The sequence below is a fragment of the Phalaenopsis equestris genome, unplaced genomic scaffold, assembly GCF_001263595.1.
Source record: "Phalaenopsis equestris unplaced genomic scaffold, ASM126359v1 Scaffold000002, whole genome shotgun sequence".
Classification (NCBI taxonomy): Eukaryota; Viridiplantae; Streptophyta; class Magnoliopsida; order Asparagales; family Orchidaceae; genus Phalaenopsis; species Phalaenopsis equestris.
This window is the reverse complement of record NW_018164444.1, coordinates 78,701,070-78,715,488: the sequence shown is the minus strand read 5'-3', so window position 1 is coordinate 78,715,488 and position 14,419 is coordinate 78,701,070. Positions and strand designations below refer to the sequence as shown.

General features: G+C 33.8%; 1 protein-coding gene across 4 annotated transcripts in view; it reads left to right on the top strand.

Moving 5' to 3' along the window:
• LOC110025090 (coiled-coil domain-containing protein SCD2-like) overlaps positions 1-14,419 on the top strand; it is a 151,831-nt gene that overhangs the window by 55,504 nt on the left and 81,908 nt on the right. For all 4 annotated transcript variants that reach the window (XM_020725371.1, XM_020725364.1, XM_020725381.1 and 1 more), the window contains exons 8-10: positions 9,729-9,806; positions 9,919-10,029; positions 10,119-10,179. In XM_020725371.1, the coding sequence (XP_020581030.1) occupies positions 9,729-9,806; positions 9,919-10,029; positions 10,119-10,179 (250 nt within the window). The remainder of the gene's footprint in view (positions 1-9,728; positions 9,807-9,918; positions 10,030-10,118; positions 10,180-14,419) is intronic.

Genomic DNA, 14,419 nt, shown 5'->3' with positions numbered 1-14,419 from the left:
TAGACAAATGATCAGCTATTTAAATGATCAGCTATTTGATTATCATTTCCCTTTCTATGAATCACGGTAAAATCAAATTCTTACAATAAAAGTATCCATCTAATTAATCTTGGTTTGGTTCCAATAGCAGAATGATCTGTATGCACTATACATTTAGTTTCAATTAAATAATTTCTAAATTTATCGAAGACATAAACAATAGCTAATAACTCTATTTCAGTAGCAGTATAATTAATTTGAGCTTTATTTAGATTCTTACAGCATAATATGTAACTTTAAAAACTTTGTCGTGTCTTTGTCTTAATACAACCCCAATAACATAATCACTAGCATCACACATTATTTCAAATGGTTTCTCCCAGTCAGGTGGTACTATTATAGGTGCAGTGATTAAATTTTTCTTTAATAATTCAAATGCTTTGGTGCATTCTTCATTAAAATCAAATTTTGTATCTTTTTTTAAAAGTTGGCACAGAGGCTTAGTTATTTTTGAAAAATTTTTTATATAACGCCTGTAAAAATCAGTATGTCCTAGAAAACTTCTCATCTCTTTAACACTAGTAGGCGATCTTAATTTTTCTATAACTTAGATTTTTGCAGGATCTACCTCCATATCTCTTTCAGAAATTTTATGACCGAGTACGATACCTCCTACAACCATAAATTGACATTTTTCCCAATTTAATACTAAATTGACTTTTTCACATACTTCGAGAACTTTTTCTGAGAACTTTTTCTAAAGAACTTTTTCTAAATTATTAAGGCATAATTCAAACGAAGTTCGAAATACAGAAAAATCGTCCATAAATATTTCCATTCCATGTTCTATAAAATTACTTAAAATTGATATCATACATCTTTGAAATGTTGCAGGTGCATTGCATAGTCCAAAAGACATTCTACGAAAAATAAATGTTCCATATGGGTTTGTAAACGTTGTTTTCTCTTGATCTTTTGAAGCAATTGAAATTTGTTGATAACTAGTATATCCATCTAAAAAGCAATAATATTTATTCTCTGCTAATCTATCCAACATCTGGTCTAGAAAGGGTAAATGAAAGTGATCTTTTCTGGTGGTCATATTTAATTTTCTATAGTCAATACAAATTCGCCAATCAGTTACTTGTCTTATTGGTATTATTTCATTTTTCTAATTTTCTTCAATAGTCACTTCTCCTTTCTTCGGGACAGAGTGAATTGGGCTTACCCAAACATTATCTGAAATATGATATATAATTCCAACATCTAACCATTTTAAAATCTCTTTTTTAACAACTTCTTTCATTATTGGGTTTATTCTTCTCTAAAGATCAGCTTTAGGTTTATATTGTTCATCTAATAAAATTATGTGCATACAAATTGAAAGATTAATTCCTTTAATATCTGCTAAAGTCAATCCAAAAGCCTTTTTATACTTTTTCAACATTTGTATTAACTTTTGTTCTTGAATTTCAGTTAACTCGGAAGATATAATAACTGACAATGTAGATGACTTTCCTAAAAATACATATTTTAAATGGGAAGGTAATATCTTTAATTCAAGTTCAAGTGATTTAATACTTGAAGGAATAAATTTTTTACCATCGTTTTCCAACAAGTCTAACTTTTCAAATTTGCCCTGAATATAATCCAAATCTTCTTCTTTAATTTCATCTTCATTCTAAAAAAATTATCCTTGCTTAAATTTATCTTCGAATTCTTTCTTAAATTGTTCATTGTTTAGATAATCAACTACTTCCATCCTGAAACATTCATTATCTTTTTCTATTGTAGGATATTTCATAGCTTTTGTTATATTAAATTTCACTTCTTGATCATTAATCTTCTTTTTGTACATCTATTACAGTTCTTCCTGTTGCAAGAAATGCTCCCCAAAATAATAAGAATCTCTCTATCTTCCTCCATATCTAATACTATAAAGTTTACAGGAAAAATAAATTTATTCGCTTTTACTAATACATCTTCTGTAACTCCTTTAGGATAAGTTATTGATTGATCAACTAACTGAAGAGTTATAGCAGTAGGGGAAGTCTCTCCTAAATCTAAATGTTTAAAAATTGATAGAGGCATAAGATTGATACTTGCTCCTAAATCACATAAGACCTTTCAAAAAAACTTATCACCAATAGTACAAGGTACAGTAAAACTACCAGGATCTTTTAACTTTTCAGGAAGCTTTTTCTGAATAATAGTGCTACACTCTTCACTAAGTTCAACGGTCTCATGATCTATAAACTTCCTTTTATTGTTTAGTATATCTTTAATAAATTTCACATAACTTGGCATTTGTTCCAGTGCCTCAATAAAAGGAATGTTTATTGTTAACTTCTTAAAGATTTTCAAAGATTTTGTAAATTGTTTATTTTTATTCTTCTGCTTCAGTATTTGAGGAAACAGAGGTAATGATTTTTCTAAAGGAACCTGTGTTTTTTCATTTTCTTGTTGATCATGTTCTTTCTTCTCTTCATCAACTTCAATTTTTCTTTGGATTCTTGTTTCAATCTCTTTTCCACTTCGTAATTGAATAACTTTAATTTTCTCTTTATTTTGATCTTTAGAATTAACTTCCACAGTACTCGAAAGATGTCCTGAAGGTTTGTTGTTAAGTACAGTAGCAATATGTTCTAATTGATTTTTAATATTTATAATAGTAGCCCCTTGAATTTGTATTTGAATTCCCATTTTTAACATTACTTCTTCCATCGTGAACTTCTTTTCCTTAACTTGTGGGTTAGGGTTAGAGTTAAATCCGGGAGGATAATAAGGTCAATAATTAGGATTTCCTTGGTTTTTTAAATTTCCTGAGGGGTTCACCGAATTGTTATAATTATTTCAACTAAAATTAGGGTGATTTTTCCATCCAGAGTTATACTAATTAGAATAGGGATTATTATTTTAATTATTTATAGCATTCAAAATTTCATAAGATGATTAAATATCAATTATATGCACTAGTGAATTTTCCTCTAATATTGGTGGTATTTGAGAATAGTTCACTCCAATTTGATCAATCTTTTTTAATATAGCAGCAATTTCAGATGCTAAAATAGACATTACATTAGATTCATGAGTACTGGCTACTCTCTTAGGATTTACTCGTTCAGAGGGCCATTGAAAATTGTTAGTAGTTATTTCTTATATTAAAGGGTATGCTTCATTAAAAGGTTTTTTGACATTAATGTCTGCCCGCAACAACATCTATAATAGATCTTAATGATCCTACTAATCTATTGTAAAAGGTTTAAATTATTAACCAATCTGGCAAAATATGGTGTCAACATTTTCTAAGAAGATCCTTAAATTTTTCCCAGGCTTCATATATCGATTCTTCTTCAAACTGACAAAAAAATGTAATATTATTTATAAACTTAGCAGTTTTCGAGAGTAGAAAATTTTTAGCCAAGAATTTTTGTGATAGTTAGTTCTCCTCAAGTTCTAATAGATCCAGACGCAACATACTTACCTATAGTTCATTTCTCAAGGCCCTTTATTGCAAGGATTTTGATTGAACGAGATATTACACTACCAGATGTAGAAGAAGTCTGACTTGGATCTGCTCACAATGGTTATTGGCAAAAAATCATGATGAAACAAAAACCATACTACTACAAGCTCTGCAAGATGTTTGGACACCTACAAGAGAAATGTTTTAGATTGCACCCACAGTTGAGAACCAATAGTCAAAAGCACGAACACCCTATTAATGCACCCCATGTGCCTGAACGCTCTCCCAACAACTCTGATGACAACCAACCTGAGGAGGGAATCACCACAAGACAGGAGGTGGTGTCTGCCCTGAGATCCCTTCTTCTAACTATACTACAACGGATAATGTTTGAACTGAAAATCAGGATAATCCCGCAGCTCCTATTTAGGAAGCATTAGGTGCAGAGGTAACAATTCACACTTCACATACACTAGAACCTATCGCGGTGGCAACGACTGCCTTTCCTTCTACTGCGGTGCTAACATCAAATCAGATCGAGGATCACATGAGTCAGTCTTCAGATGAAGAATGACAGGTTTACACTTCTCGGCGGAAGAAGAAGGCTGAGGGCTCACTCCTACTTGGAAACTTAATGGATGATGCTTTGGTGACTCTTGGCAATAACACGACTCTTCAAAGTTTGTTATTTTGTTCCGCTCCTTATATTAGAGGAAGAGGCAGGACTAAACTGGCTTGTCCCTAGCTACTTGTTTTCTGCATGTTTTTAATTTGTTTTACATTTTATTGAGTCTATTTGTATCTCTTATTGGGGTATTACTGTACTTGTATCGTATGGTAGGGTGTCTTTTTTGGGCTCTTATCATACAACATTTATGTATCCTTTTCTATTTCAATAAAATCAACCCTCGGGTTTTTCATAATATATATATATATATATATATATAATATAACTCAACTAAATGAAAGTAATTAAAAAATTTTTTTCTTTAGAGGACCTTTTTAATGCTAAGTTTTTTTTACTACTTACAACATTTTTGCAAAAAATTTTTTACAATGAGAGTTATTGTAATTAAAAAATACTTGTCCATTAAATAGTTTAACTCAAACTTTTAGCTGCTAATATCTTTCAGAAAAATATGTAGAATAAATGAATCCTCGAAAGTACGTCTACCAACACCGAGGAGCAATTATTGATTAATACTTTATTTCAATGTTTATTTTATGTCAGTTGTAAAATTTAAATCCTTAAGAATTGTTAGAAATTAAATTTTTACCATTAGAATGACTCTTAAGTGTTTTGGATTTCATTTTAATTATGAAATGAAACTCTGAGATAGTTTCTTTTATCTGTCCGACAGTTCTTGCCTTGGTAGTTCTAAGCTCGTAGACAGAATCATGACATCTTTTGAGATTTTTTATTTGCAGCTTTTGTTTTGATTGATGTTTTTTTTTTTTTTGAGAAATTTGACTTTAGATGACTCATAATAATCTTAATTAGCCAAATATTGTTTCATTATCTGGAAAAATATGTTTGAAAATTTATTTTGGTTAAAATACCTCTATGATATTAAATTGAGTCATAGCCTTCTACAAAAAACTTATGTGAACTTTCAAACAGGGAGTTGCTTGAATGCCTTTCTTCCCAGTATATTCTTTGTCTTTTTTGATTTTAGAGCTCATGTGAATGATCTACACTAAAGCTTAGTAACGATACTCGACTTTGTAACTATTATTTATTTAGTAATCTATTTGAGGCTTGTGATGATATTCTTTTTGTTATTGAAGTATAAGTACATTCATTGCTGATTGTTATAGTTATAATGGGGATAGAGACTTAAAATAAAGGTTTCAAATTTTGCTAAAACATTGTTCACACTTTGAATCATAAACCTTAAACATTAGTAGACATCATATTAAGCGGCACAAACATGTTTGGACGATATTCAAATTATATTCAAACATGTTTGAAGCTTACTTAAATCAGGTTTGTTTTGAATAAGAATAAAGTATGGCTAGAGCAAGTTTTGCATAAGGTTTGAGCAATATGCATGTTCAATCAAGTTTGAGTGTGGTTCAAACATGATAAAAGCATAATTAGAGTAAGTTTTTAACAAAGTTCGAATATAGTTTGAACAAAATGGTTTGTAGAGAGAATCTCATTCAAATTTGATTTGGTTAAGCTCAAAATTATTTGAGTCTATTTGTTTTGCCCTCAGTATTTGTTAAAATTTTGTTACTCCAATCATAATATAAAACTTAAGACACAAGTCAAGGCTTTATGCTATTGGATCTATTTATGTATGACCCTTGAATTGCAATTCGTGTGCTACTCCATTCATAGGAAATAACTTAAGACTTATAGATCATGGCTCTCAGTTTACATTTTATATTTTCTTATAGAATCGCCGAACCCAAATATTTTTCCCTCATTTGATTTGTTTCTATTTTATAATGCATTTTGGGCATGTATACATAGCTCCCCTTTTGTATAAAGAAAGTAATAAGATTCTGAAGAGTTTTTGTCATCGTTTTTTTACATGATATCCGAGCAAGGTTAGGGTGTTCATTTTAATCTTTTTTTCTTATTCTCTAAGTTTAGGGTTTTCACTTTCAACATTCCCTCTTGCTGAATTCTCCTTTATCCACTATGTTTGGGTTCTTTGACTTTCCTTCAAAAGACTCGACTATGATTAATAGTGAAAATTAAAACAAAGGTGAGCTCCAAACATTTTAAGCATCTTATCACTTGAAATGTAAAAAATTATCTTAAATGATTCCAAATCGTGATGATCATTCTAAATGGAAAGGAAAATATCCAATATCTTGTTGATCTATCTTTGGAGCCCAAAGGTCCAAATTTTTTACTTTGGGAAGAAAATGATTCCATGATCATGATATGGTTGTGGAATAACATGCTGTAGGAGATCAGTGGGCCTTTTATGTTCCTCTCCGCCGCAAAAGAGATTTAGTATGCAATTAAATAACTTACTCAAAGGTGAATGATGATGCACTTATCTATGAAATCAAGGCAAAACTCATCAATATCAAACAAGGTAATCTTTTGGTCTTTGAATATTTCAACGTCATGAAAGTTTTTATGTTAGAGTTGAACTGGTTCTGTGATGGTGCGGTTTTCCTTAAAAAAATTGTGGAGCAAGAGAGAATCTTTATGTTTCTGGTAGAAATCATCAATGAATTTGACCAAATCTGAATCCAAATCTTAAGCTGAAAGTTTATCTTTTCTGAATGAAGTATTTTCTCCTGTACGGACTAAAGAAAGAATGATGGTTGTGATTAGTGATTTGGTGCTTGAGATATCTATCATGATAATTTTTTAATCTCAAGGCAAGGGAAAAAAAGGATAAAAATCTTCTTTCTAAAGTAATTTGGTGCAATTACTATAAAAAGAAAGGGTACATCAAAGATAAATGTTAGAAATTTCTTGGAAAACCTCAAGGCTATGAAGTAAAAGCAAAAATAGAAATGACAGACTTGTCTAGTGGAGCTAGGACTCGATTCAGAAAAAAATCACAAATTAAAAGAATTTCTCCACTCCTTAGAAAAATCAATAGGATCTTTCTCTTTTGTTCATAGTGAAATGATTTCTAATTCTTGTGTTCAAAGTTCTAATGTTTCTTTCCCTTTTTGGATCCAAGATTTAGGAATCACTGACTAGTGGTGAGCATTTGGTTGGTTTGGATGGTTCGGCTTTCAAATTCATCAAACTGGTTGCACCAAAATCCGAATTTCGAAAATCCGAAGCAATCATATATTTGATAAAATCGAATATACGGACTCGAAATTTAATTTGGTATAAAGGGCTATATTATGAACAAACCAAAATTTAGAAGTTAGATTGAGGTTAGTTATGAAAGATCAATAATATAATATCGATTTAATCTCATGAATCCTCCATTTATACTTTAATTTTTTCAATTTTTTGATTAATTTGATTAAATGAAAATTAAATTCAAACCAATAACCGAAAATTGAATAGTGAGGTTTTAAAAATAAAAGAATTAAAATATATTTTTGACCGAACCGAGTCAGCCAAAGTTGTTCGATTAGGTTTCTGGGTTTTGAACAAAAAAATGCACACCCCTTTAACTAATCACACGACACTTTTTGCAAATATATTTCCTAGTAACCCTATCCCAACATTAGTAAAATAAAAATTTTAGATGAATCTTTAACAAATGTTGTGGGATAAGGCTACGTCTTAGTTTCTCCCAATTTAACAGTCAATAACATATTACATGCTTCACACATTGCAATTAATCTTTTATTTATCCACAAATTTATTAAGGACCAAACCTGCAAAGTCATATTTTTACTAATTATTATGTTTTTCAGGATCTCATTATGGAAGACAGTTGGGCAAACACGAGAAAATGATGATATATTTTCTTGAGAAATAAGATCAATTATTAGATTTCTTTATACCAACACCATTTAGACACAACATTATTGATTAGAACATTCATTTTTTGATAATTTTTAATGTGTGTTTCGTTCTCTTTTCATAAATACAAATATTAAATTCTTTCATTATAAAACTTGTAAAATTGCTAAATATCATTATACTTTCGTTTTTGAAAGTAACTTTAGATTGTCTAATTTTTTTGTATTGATTCACTGTGATATTTGGGTACCCTAAAAAATCTTCAATATTTGTGGAGCCACTAGTTTTCAAATTTTTTTATGACCGTACTCGAATGACAAACATATTTAGTTAAATAAAAAATTAATGTTAGCATATACTCCATATATTTACTTCCATGATAAAGAATCAATTTCTCAAATATTAAAGGTTTTCTGACTAATTATGCTTATGATTATTTTAATCACACAATAGCGTCATTGTTTAAAAAAGAATATATTATCTATCAATCTTCCGGCCTTAATACTCCTCAACAAAATGGAGTAACAGAAAAATTGTCTGACTTTGGAGGTGACTAGGACACTTCTTCTCTATAATCAAATATTAAAAGATTATTGAAGAGAAGTTGTTCTAACAACTATCTATTTATTTAACAGAACACCCTCCAAAGTAATTAATTATTTGGTAAAACTCTTTTTTACAAACAACTTCTTGAAGATTTCTCTTAAAATTTTTGGATGTATTGCTTATGTTCATATTCATAAACATTGTGGATAAAAATTTAATGCAAGAGCTCTCAAGTGCATATTCATCAGATATTTTATTACACAAAATTGATACAAGTTCTTTCATCCACCTATAAAATATTCCTCACATCAGTGGATGTATAAAATATTCCTCACTTCAATGGATGTCATTTTTATGAAACTCATAACTTGTTTGCACTATTAAAATGTTTCATCTTATGCTCAAATACATTGTATTTTTCGTATTTTTTTTTCTTAATCTAGGGGACCTTTAGTCCACCATTGTTGAAAACTAATTTTTACTTTAATGATCAGATGTTATTGTTAAAAGTGGATACTAGTATGCTATTATTTTATTGGCATTAACCTTAGCATTTCTTGTTACAAACATTAGTTTTTTAAGAATTTGGAATAATTTATATCAGTTTTAAACATTTAAATTTGTAAGGAAATTTTTCCTTTGTAGGGCAAGTTCCCTTTTATAATCTTTGTTATCTTGTTACTAGCAGAATTTATGCTTTTGTTGTTTTTAAGTCATGCATGCTTTTCTATAGTATTCCTGTTTGTGATTGCTATAGAGTAAATTTTCAAAATGGGAGCTAAATTATTTACGAGGGTTCATTTTAAGTCTACATTACTTGATGTCTGTTATTAACTCCCTTGACTTCTTATATATGATCCAAAATAGATTTATTGGTTAATTAGATGAAATTTCACATGAAAGGTACACATGTGATCGGGGATGAGTATATTTCACTTAAATTATGATGTTAGAGAAACTTAATTTCCAAAAATGTACCTTTATTCCCCGCCTCATTTGTAATTAAACCATGATTTGAAACTTCCATCAAAATAAACAATGATTTTAATCGTGGGTTCATTTTGGATCATATTTGAGAGTTAAGAAACTAAATTGAATGCTTTAAATAGCCTGGGACTAAAATAGCCTTCCCACAAAGAATCTTGGGACCATTTTCTCAATTGATGTTTATATTTTTAACTTTCTTTTCATCGACTAAATTGTAAATTGATTTCCATGCCTTTCTTGCGGACCAAATTCTTAAGGAGGTTTTATTATTCTGTAGATATTACTCATCTTTTGTTAAAATAATTTTATAAGCTGCCCAGGATACTGATACGTAACTTGTTGCAGGCTGCTTTGAAAGCTGCTGCTATTCAAAGAAGTGTTTCAAGGGATGAAGAGATTGCAGCTCTTCAAATTGAAGCAGAAGTTTGTAATTTTCCATTGAAAATGCTAATCTTACAATGTTACTTAAATTGGCTGCTATTGCTTTTATACTTTATCACTCCTTCGATATTAACTACACTATTTCTCATAACAGAGTGCAAAGGAAAAAGTGATAGCTGTAGTTGAACATCTTCTGGATGCAGAATCTGAAATTAAATCCCTACGAACAGCGACACAGAAAATGATTCTAAATCAAGAAGAGATGGTATCTATTTATTGTGCACAGAATATTTCTTTTGTATCTTTTTGTAATTCCATCTTCAATATCCTTGATGTCATTGATGCTTTTGACAGGAGGAGTTGGTTCTTAAGCGGTGTTGGCTTGCTCGTTATTGGAAATTATGTGTTCAGCATGGTAATTTTATTCCAAATTCCCAGTATCACCGGACCTATTTTATTATTAGCTTCATTCCAAAATGTGTCAAACGTGGCCTACTATTACTAAATTACTCACTATATCGTGATAGCCTTGACATATTAGGACGTGATTATTCATACAAACACGCATTTCATTGAATTGTTAGTAAGAGCAGTTTTGGATAATAGTCTTACCTTCCAAACATACCAGGAGCATCATCATAATCATTTTTGTCATCTGTTAGTTTTGAGCATTGCCACTTACTGTGGTCTTGGAACCCTATTGATATCGTTCTAGGGCTCCTAGAATGTATTTGGGAAACAAAGTTTGCAAAGAGGTGGTTGTGGAATAGTAAGGGGAAGATAATAGACGAGTTCGACGGCGTTTGGGCAAGGATAAGCGCCATTTGGACGCTGTCCCGCTGAAAATAACAAATTAGGAAGGCTCCAAAACAACGAGGTACGTAGGTTGAGGATGATCGATAATCTGTTCCTAAGAAAGATACAAACTCATCACTTGCAAAAGAAAATGATACAACACTCGGAAGAGTATAAAACAATTAATGTCTCTAATGATACGGGAGCTTTCCCACACTGTTTTCTAGGTAGATGGTACCGCGGGATTCAAACTCGCGGGAGATGGGAGACGGGAGATGGGCCACGAAAACAGCCTTGTTTTCATTTCTTGAGCTTTCTTTCCCATTATATTTCATTCCTTTGTGGTCCTTTTCTATATATGTGTTGTATTAGGATTTGGAAGTCTGTTTTGACATATGTTTCTGTTCAGGGCATTCGTTGGCTGTTGGTGTTCTCCTTCTAGGGCTGTATCTGAAGACAAGAAAGTGTTCTGGTTGTAACTCGTCCGAGGTGGTGATCGTTTCCAAGGGTTTGATTGGTGCTCCGACTGTAGCTTGATCCTGTAGGGATATTTATCCTTGCCCAACTCCTTTGCATCCTTTCCAACCATCTCCCTTGCTGCTGTAGTCCCTGGAGCCTCCCCTTTGTAGTCCTGTAGTCCACCGCCCTTTCCCTTCGCTGCCCCTCACTGCCCCAGCCATTTGTTTCTCTACTTTCACTGTTCTATACATCCACCTTTGTTGCCACAGCCCGCCACTCCTTTCTTTTGCTGTTCTACCTCTGTCTCGACATCCGACATCACCCCTGCAGCTCGTAAACCCTTCCCTTGCTCTCCTATCTTTGTCCAGCATCCGACGACGGTTCTTCAACCCCGTAACTCCCATCCTTGCTGTCGGGAGCCTACCCGACCCTTTCAACGCTCTACCACCACTTCTCTGTTGCAGCCACCTCACCATATCCTGCGGCCACCCACCTTCTTGCCATTCAACAACCAACTGCAGCGCCCCTTACTAGCTTCCGACCACTTCCCCACTTTCATTCTAGCTTTTCTCCCCTAAACTGCAGCACTTACTCCCTTGACCTAAGCCCTAGTTGAGTCATGTCGTGTCTTTGTTATTTTTAGTTCCAATTGTCTTTACATGTAACCCTATTTGCTTTGAGTAATAATATTTATTTTCCATATTGTATTTGGGTTACTTCAATATCATTTGATATCGAAACTAGCCTAACCCTAGTCTTATCCTAGGGTTTTTAGCATCCAAATCTCCACCCAAATTTTTTTTCTTTTCCATCCTACATCACCCTACACACCTACCTACCTACACTTGAAATCCTAATCACGCCCTCAAAGAGACAAATGTAGGAATCTACTATGGATGCATACAATGACTACTCCAAGTGCTACATTGGCGCAATGCTATTGAGGAAAGAACCTAGGGCGGGATCACGGTCGTGCGTAATAGTGAAAGTCGTGAAGGAGAATAAAAAGAACATTTGAATGTCTTTCATAGGGGATGGTTTCAATGGAGAGGAAGATCGATCAGGACGCTTCGGGATACAATATCAGAGGAGGTTGATATATGAGGTGCTTGTGGGACGATATCAAGATGAGGTGCCTATTGGAAGACACAGAAATGCAATGCTTGTTGGAATATGCAAAAGCTAAAGTGCTTGTTGGAAGATATATAGATGAGATGCCTAATGGAAGATACAAAAATGACGTGCCTATAAGAGGATACAAAAATCTTTGAATTAAGGTGGATCTACCTGAATTTGAGCTGAGAATGGATCCAGATGATTTTCTCGAGTGGATGCAAACTATTGAGCGGATCTTTGAATATAAGGAGGTGCTCGATGACAGAAGTGAAGCTCGCTGCCATCAAGCTTAAGAAGAACGTCTCTCTGTGGTGGGAGAATTTGAAGAGGGAGAGACAAAGAAGGACGAGATAAAATCATTTCTTGGGAGATGAAACAGGAGATGCATCGATAATACCTACCTTCGACACTACCGTTGGGATATTTTCTTGGAGTTACACTACCTAGTACAAAAAGAGCTATCAATGGAGGAGTACACAACAGACTTTATGCAGCTTAAATTGAAGTACGAGATGAAGGAGCAAGAGGAGCACACCATAGCAAGGTGTTTGGGAGGCCTGAAGCCCTCCATCAGTAATGTGGTCCAACTACAACTTTATTAGGCACCGAGAGATGTGCAGACCTTAGCTCTGAAAGTGGAGAGACAATATAATCAAAGCTACTAACTGCCATCAGTCAGACAATCACCCACAATTGGAGAGCTCATGAGAAGTACGCCTCTAGGAGTGGGAAATTCTAGTCAAAAGCAGGACATATCCACTATGAGTGAGAAGAGGTCTAAGAAGAGTAACACACCCACACAACCCCCACTAGGAAGTGCTTCTAATGTCATTGTTTTAGAAACATCACTTCCAAGTGCCTGATGAGCCGAGTTGTGATTTCACCGAGCAAGAGGCAGTAGAGGAAGTTAGTGACGAAGAGGTAGCTGAAGAACAGAGTAAGGAGTATCATCTTTAACCAAATGAGGGCAAGATACTCGTGGTTTGACGGGTCCTTAGATTGATACCACGAGAGAGTAGTGGCTTCTTCATAATCTTTTTTAAAGCCAATGTACTATGAAGGACAAGGTATGCAGCGTCATCATCGATGGAGGTAGTAGCAAGAATATTGCATCAACATTAATTGTGGACAAGTTGAGCATCACGATTCAGAGACATCCCCAATTGTATTCCTTGACATGATTGAAGAAGGAGAACTGGGTTAGTATTAACAGGTGATGTTTCGTGGAGTTTTTGATTAGAAGTCAGCTGCAAGATTAGGCTTGGCGCGATGTGGTGCCCATGGATGCTTGCCATTTTTTGCTGTGGAGACCGTGTTTGTATGATTGTAGAACTCAGCATGACGAGTACAAGAACACCTGCTCCTTCATCAAAGATGGCAAGTACATAGTCCTTCTACCTAGGGCTGTTAACAATCTGATTTCGAGCCGATCTGAGGTTGGCTCTAAATCAGCTTGAAAAAATTTGATCCAAAATTTTGGTTTGTAGCCCTAGTTTATTTCAATCGGATCTTATCCAAGCTAAAATTCGAATAAATTTTCAGGCGATTATCGATCTTTGAGCTAAATTCACTAAATTACTGCCCAAACATCACTAAGGTTGTTAACGATCCAATTTCAAGCCGACCACAGCTCGGCTCAAAATTGGCTTGAAAAAATTTCGATCCAAAATTTTGGCTCATAGATCGGCTCGTTTATGTTAAGCTGATCTCCATCCAAGCCAAACTTCGAATCAATTTTCGAGCAACTAACGATCTTTGGGCTACAATCACAGCCCAACCTCTACTTTATGCATAGTTTGAGATTATAGGTGTCCTTGCCAACAGAGAACCATCGAGAGGATCAACCATCGTGATGATAGAGGGCTGCGAGAGAGAAGAGTCGGGAACATACATAGATCAACTCGTACAGAGAGAGTTTCTGGAGATCCTGTTTGCTAGCTTACAACCCTACTCGAAACGATTCAAGGAGACTCAGATTATCCTTAGTTCAGATCGGGTTGTACCAAATTTTGGTTGCTTTTGGAGAATTTAACAAAATACACTTGGCACGAAATCCCTGTTCAGTTCAGCAGAATATCCCCATATGGTTGGACCAATATGAGTGTTTCCTCGCAAGTGGGAAAAACCACTCAGGGGCTTTGGGGATCAATGTAGTCGCTAGTGGGATCCAGGTGCTTCTAGGACTACAATCGAAGGCCCCTCAATTCCAGGAGATTACAAAAACTCCGTTACTTTCAACACAAAAGCTTTGACGGATGAGGTCAAAGCTCCTGCAATCTCAAGAG